This window comes from Ornithorhynchus anatinus, chromosome 10, assembly GCF_004115215.2.
Source record: "Ornithorhynchus anatinus isolate Pmale09 chromosome 10, mOrnAna1.pri.v4, whole genome shotgun sequence".
Lineage (NCBI taxonomy): Eukaryota > Metazoa > Chordata > Mammalia > Monotremata > Ornithorhynchidae > Ornithorhynchus > Ornithorhynchus anatinus.
The window spans coordinates 54,328,883-54,335,068 of NC_041737.1; the positions used below are offsets into that span (position 1 = coordinate 54,328,883).

At 68.0% G+C, this 6,186-nt stretch overlaps 1 protein-coding gene across 1 annotated transcript; it reads left to right on the plus strand.

The window, feature by feature from the left end:
* TAMALIN (trafficking regulator and scaffold protein tamalin) lies at positions 1-5,821 on the plus strand. Its single transcript, XM_029073743.2, has 8 exons — positions 1-327; positions 2,174-2,223; positions 3,361-3,415; positions 3,598-3,700; positions 4,082-4,175; positions 4,339-4,405; positions 4,534-4,600; positions 5,153-5,821. The coding sequence occupies exons 1-8, from the start codon at positions 94-96 to the stop codon at positions 5,674-5,676; spliced, it is 1,194 nt and encodes a 397-aa protein (XP_028929576.1). The 5' UTR covers positions 1-93; the 3' UTR covers positions 5,677-5,821.
* Positions 5,822-6,186: the final 365 nt, after the last annotated feature.

The following is a 6,186-nucleotide window of genomic DNA, read 5'->3' on the forward strand; positions in this document are numbered from 1 at the left end:
CGGACCCCGCACCCCGGACCCCGGAGCCCGGACCCCGCACCCCGCACCCCACTGAGCGAAGCCCGGAGCCCAGCTCAGCCCTCCCCTGGAGCCATGACTCTCCGCCGCCTCCGAAAACTGCAGCAGAAGGAGGAGGCGGCGTCCGGGCCGGACCCTCCGGGCCCCCCCAGCCCCCCGACGGCGGAGCCGGAGCCGGAGCCGGAGCCGGGGGCGGCCCCGGATCCTCCGGCCCCCACGGAAGAGCTGTACGCGTCCCTGGATGACTGCCACCCGGCAGAGCTCTACCGGGCCCTGGCTGTGTCCGGGGGGACACTGCCCCGCCGCAAGGTGGGCTTTCCCCCTCCCCGTCCCCCTCTCTCTCCCTCCCCTCGGCGCCCCCGGCCTTCCCCCGCTCACCCGCCGCCCCCTCTCCGCCTCCCCTTCTCCTGGCCCTTTCCACCCTTTCTCTTCCTCCTCCTCTTCCCCCTCTTCCCATCTGGTCCTTCTCCCTCTCCCCCACCCCCGGGCTCCGCCTCCCTCCCCCCCACCACATCCTGATCCCGTTGTTTCCCTAAGGTGAGGGGTGCGAATGTTGCCCCGCTGCCCCTCCCGGAGGGGGGATCCAGCCACACCGCTGGGGGGGGGGGTCAGGGATTGCCCCCCCAACCCAGCCCCTGCCCCTTCTCCTCGGCCGGAGCTGAGAGGGTGGAGGAGTCCTCTTGGGTGGGGTGGAGGGGGTGGGGGGCTCCCCTCCAAGGCAGAGGGGTTATTTCGGGGGGTGTCCTGTTTCCTCGTCCCTTCGGTGGCCGAGGAGGGGGAGAAGTGGAGGGCCCGGATGCCCGGGTGTTGAGGGTCGAGAGGAAGGGGGAGGGAGGAGAGCTGTTCCCGGACGGGCAGCCCCCGTGGCTCCTGGAGGGGGGAGCTCAACCCCGGGCAGGAAGGATACGGGCCGCGCCCGCCCCCGCCCCCGCCCCCGTCCCCTCCCCTCCCCTTCCCCCCCAGGCCCCTCCTCGCCTTTCCCCTCCTACAGCCCCTTGGCAGCCCCCGGACAGGGCACCGAGTTTGTCGGGGGAAGGAGGGGGTCTGGATTGTGGGCAAGGAGGGCGGGGGGGGGGGGGGCTTCCTCCCCCCCCCCCCCCCACAGGACAATGAGTGGCTTGTTGGGAATTTGCATTTTATGAAAATGAGATTGGGAGCGAGACAAAGGGGCCCTCTCGGCCCCCCACCCCCCAAAGTACGGGGTCCGCCCGGTCCGGGGGCGGCCTCGCCGGGTGGGGAGCACGGGGGGTCTCCGGCTGATGGGGCAGGACCATCCCATCCCGGAGAAGGGGGCCGGGAGAAGGAGGGGGACACTGAGGCCCAGGACGCCGAGGGAGGGGGCAGCTCTTGGAAACCCCGTAAACTCCCCCCCCCCGACCCCCGCCCCGCCCCTGAACTCTCCCCAGAGCCCCTTCGGTGTCCATCCCGCCAGGAGACGGGGCATAGTTTAGAGACTTTTTTTTTCCCCCAAAAGGAGGAAAAAAACAATTTTTAAATATGCTAGTGGAGCCGCCAACAGCTGGGCGGACTACATCTGGGTTGGAAGCGGCTGGACCCCGCGGCTGGAACTCCGCCCGGGTTGTCGGGAGCCCGGAGGTCCGAATCCGGAATTGCCCATCATAAAGCCCCCCCCCGCCCCCCAAAAGTCGATCCTCTCGAGCACCTACTGTGTGCAGAGCACTGTACTGAGCTCTTGGGGAGTACAGTACAACAAAGTTGGCAGACACGTTCTTGCAAACACACACACACAGAATTTACATCAGCAGGGAGGTGCGGGGGGCCGGGGGGAAGACATCTGGGGGAGAGGGGGCGGGGGTGGGGGGACACATCTGGGCGAGGCAGATGTAGCGTTGGGATGAGAACAGATGTTCTGGAGAGGGGAGGGAGAGCCGTCGCCCTGAATCTTAGTGGTCCAATTTCTACGAGGGGTCTGGGGCCTGCCCTGGTCGGGAGGAGGGTGAGGGGCCACAGGAAGGAGGCCAAGAGGGGAGGGGGTTCCCCCGGGGTGGCCCGGCCTGTCTGGGGACAAAGATGTGGGGAGGAGCCAGGGCGCAGGCGGATCTGGGGGAGGGGGGGGGCTGTTGGGGATCCCACGCTGACGCCCCGTCCTGTGCTGTCCTGTCCTGTCCGTCTGATGTGGTCACATCCTCCCCAGAGGTCTGGACCCCGCTGGAGGAGCCTCAGCCCGTCCCCAGAGCAGCACCGGTGAGAGCCGCGCCTGCCCAGGGGAGGAGGAGGAGGAGGAGCCCCGGGGGGAGGGGAGGCGGGGGCGGGGGTGGGGGGGTTCATGCAGGGTGACCCATCCCGTCCCCCAGCCTTCTTCATCCTCCTCCCCCCCGGCCCTCTGGGTTGGGGATGGGAGGGGGAAAGACTGGGGTGTCGGGTTCCAGGGGTCAGAGTGGGTCGGTGTCCCCAGCTGCCGCTTCTTTGGAACTTCCTCCTCTCTCTCCCCCCACCCTCCGACCCCATCCCTCTTCCTCCCTCTCCCCCACCCCATCCCTCCTCCTCCTCTCTCTCCCCCACCCCATCCCTCTTCCTCCTCCCCCACCCCATCCCTCCTCCTCCCTCTCCCCCACCCCATCCCTCCTTCTCCCTCTTACCCGATCCTTCCTTCATCTTCTCCCCCTACCCCATTCCTCCTCCCCCCATCTCATCCTTTCTTCACCTTCTCCCCCCGGACCCTCCTCCTCTTCCTCTTCCTCCTCCTCCTCCTTCTGCTGCCGCTGTCATACCCAGGGACTCTCCGCCTTTGCTAGCGTAGTCATCTCCTGGGCAGGAGGGGGGGAAAGCCCCCGGTCGGGGGAGGGGGGGAAATTCAGGGGGGGAAATTCACACATCGACATTATCATCAGCGGTTTTGGGTCCTGCCAGGCCCCAGGTCCCCCTGCCGTGGCCGCCTGGGTCACCTGGGTGACGGACTGACTGGAGCCCGAAGCGCTAGTGGGTCCAGGGCAGCTGGAAGCCCAGAGTAGAGAGGTGCCCGGGTTCACTCTCAGCGCGCTCTCCCGGCCCACATCTTTCCTGTTCCCTTTGGCCTCGTGGATGGAGCACGGGCCTGGGAATCAGAGGACCTGGCTTCTAATACCGACTCTGCCACTGGTCTGCTGTGACCTTTGGACAAGTTACTTCTCTGTGCCTCAACTTCCTCATCTGTAAACGGGGATTAAGACTGCGAGCCCCATGTGGGACGGGGACTGTGTCCAACCGGATTGTCTCGTGTCTACTCCGGCGCTTAGTACAGGGCCTGGCACACCGCACTTAACTATCACAGTTGTGGGTAACCAAGAGGGGAGGGGAGGGGGTTCCAGGTGGCTAGACCCCCCCCACACTTTGTTCCCACAGGAAGCTGCTCACTCTGGAGAAGGAGGAGAATGAGGCCTTCGGCTTTGAGATCCAGGTCAGCCGTGGAGGGGGAAGCCGGGGAGGGCACAGGGTCCCTCACTGTGGGGGCGGAGAGGGACCCGTGTCCAAGCAACCCCACGGGGCTCAGCTACCCCTTGGGGGGAGAGGGGTGGAGTGGAGCTTGAGGGCCCCAGGGCTGGTGACGGGGCGGGGATGACGGTCGCTGTTGCCCTGCAGACCTACGGGCTCCATCACCGGGAGGAGCGTTGTGTGGAGATGGTCACCTTCGTGTGTCGCGTGCACGAGGCCAGTCCGGCCCAGCTGGCGGGGCTCACACCCGGTGAGGGCGGGGTCTGGGCTGGGCAGTGGTGGGGGGAGAGATCCCAGGGCCCCCCCCCCACCCCAATCACTGAAGGCAAAACTGTGTCCAACCCAATTAACTTGTATCCACCCCAGCACTTAGAACAGGGCCTGGCACATAGTAAGCACTTAACAAATACCAGAAGCCTCTGGAGCGAGGGGGCCTCGGGCCCGGCCCGGCCTGGGCCCGCGCCTCCACAGTCCCCTCTGGCAAAGGCCGACGGTCCCCGCCATGGGTCGGCCCTTCTCTTCCCTCTCCTCCCGCCACAGGGAGTGGGAGAAAAGGGAGTTGGGGGGGCTGGGGGGAGGCGGGGGTCCCGGCCCTCAGGTCCCCAAGGCTGAGGGCACGGTGTCCGTGTAGGAGACACCATCGCCAGTGTGAATGGACTCAATGTGAGCGGAATCCGGCACCGAGAGATTGTGGAGATCATCAAGGCCTCGGGCAACGTGTTAAGGTAGGCCTGGCGCCAAGTAGGCCTGGCGCGGAAGGTGGTGAAAGCCGAGGCCCCGAGGTGGGGCGTCGGGGGGTGGGGGTGGGGAGACAACCGCCCGGAGTGGGGTGGGGAGAGGGGAGGGGGCTCAGCCCGGCTCTCGTTCACCCGCCCCTCCCGCCCCCAGGCTGGAGACTGTATACGGCACCGCCATACGGAAGGCAGAGCTGGAAGCCCGCCTGCAGTACTTGAAGGTAGGAGGGCGGGCCGGGAGCTCCCGCCTCCATCCTGGATGTAACGGGGCTCACCCCCCACCCCAGCCCCTCTGCCACCCTGAGCCCCCCACTCCGGCGCCGCCTAACCCAGCCCCTCTCCTTCGCAGCAAACCTTGTACGAGAAGTGGGGAGAATACCGCTCGCTCATGGTCCAGGAGCAGCGATTGGTACATGGTGAGTAGGGGAGGGGGCCGGGGGGCTGGGCCGTCTCTCACCCCTGCGGGGCTCCCCCAGACGCAACCAGGGGTGCCAGAGCCTCCTCTCCTCCCCCTCCCCCAGCCCACAGGGGAGGAATGAAAGGGGAGGGGGTGGGGCGAGGGAGTCCACTTGCCCTCTCCCACAAAGCCACAAAGCACTGAGAGGTAGGCGTGCCTATGCCAACCATCTGTCCGCCTCTCCCCGCCTTCGCCTATGGCAGCCCCTGTCTCTCTCCCCACCCTTGCCCATGGCGGCCCCCGTCCCTCTCCGCCCCCGCCCACGCCAGCCCCGTCTCTCTCCCCACCCTTGCCCACGGCAGCCCCCAACCCTCCCCACCCATGCCAGCCCCCGTCTCTCCCTCCCCGCCCATGCCGGCCCCTGTCTCTCGCCCCACCCTTGACTATGCCAGCCCCCTCTTCCCCTTCCATGGCAGGCCCTGTCTCTCTCCCCGCCCCCGGCAACCTCCATCTCTCCCCATCCCCGCCCATGCCAACCGCCCCCCACCTCCGCGTCTCTCCGTGTGGTCAGGCCTGGTGGTGAAGGACCCGAGCATCTACGACACCCTGGAGTCGGTGCGGTCCTGCCTGTATGGCGCCGGCCTGCTCCCACGCTCTCTGCCCTTCGGCCCCATGCTCGCTTCCATCGCCCCGGGCGGTGCCCCCGGCCAGCCCAGCGCCCGCCCCGCGCGCCCCGGGGCCGCCGACGCCGACGAGGCCGTCTATCACACCTGCTTCTTCGGGGCGGCCGAGCTCCCCGACCCCAAGCCGCCCCCGCCCCCGCCGCCCCCGCCGCCCCCGGCCCGGCCCCGGGACCCCGGCCCCGCCCGACTCCCGCACCTCACCCGCAGTGCCAGCCTCAAGTGCGGGGGCCCGGGCGGGGGGCTGGGCGGGGGGCCCGGCGCCGGCGTCCAGCTGTGGCTGGAGCCGCGGGAACCGGGCCACGGCGGCGGCCCGGGCCTCCGCAAGCCCAAGTACAAGAGCTTCCGTCGCCGCCTGCTCAAGTTCATCCCGGGACTCAACCGCTCCCTGGAGGAGGAGGAGAGTCAGCTGTAGCCGGGGGGGGGGGGGGGCGGCCGGGACCCTTATTTATTTATTTATTCATTCAGGGCTGCGGGGGCCGGAGTGCAGTGCCTTGGGCTGGGGGAACCAGCTTCCTGACCCCCACCACCCCACCCCCGTCCCCCTGTCAGCCCCTCCCCCCAAACACCGGACCCTCGGGGGGGGGGGGACGACGACACACCACCCCATCCCACCCCCCACCCCCCTTCGATGTGTGTGGAGGACACAGGGCCTAGAGGGCGGTGAGAAAGGACTGTACCACTTCTTCCCAAATTATTGCGCTTTGGAGCAAACGAGATAAACCTTTTGGGGTTTTTTGCATCTCTCTGTGTGTTGTGTGTATGTGGGCGGGGGGGGTGGGGGGCTGTAAATAGCCCCCCCGGCTGGTTATGTGCACGTGACCCTCCCCCAGGCGCTGTGTAACCGAGCCCCCCTCCCCCTCTTTGGCAGAGCGTTGGCTGGGCCGGGGGCTGTTGACGTTTCCTGAGCCTCCGCCCGCCCCCC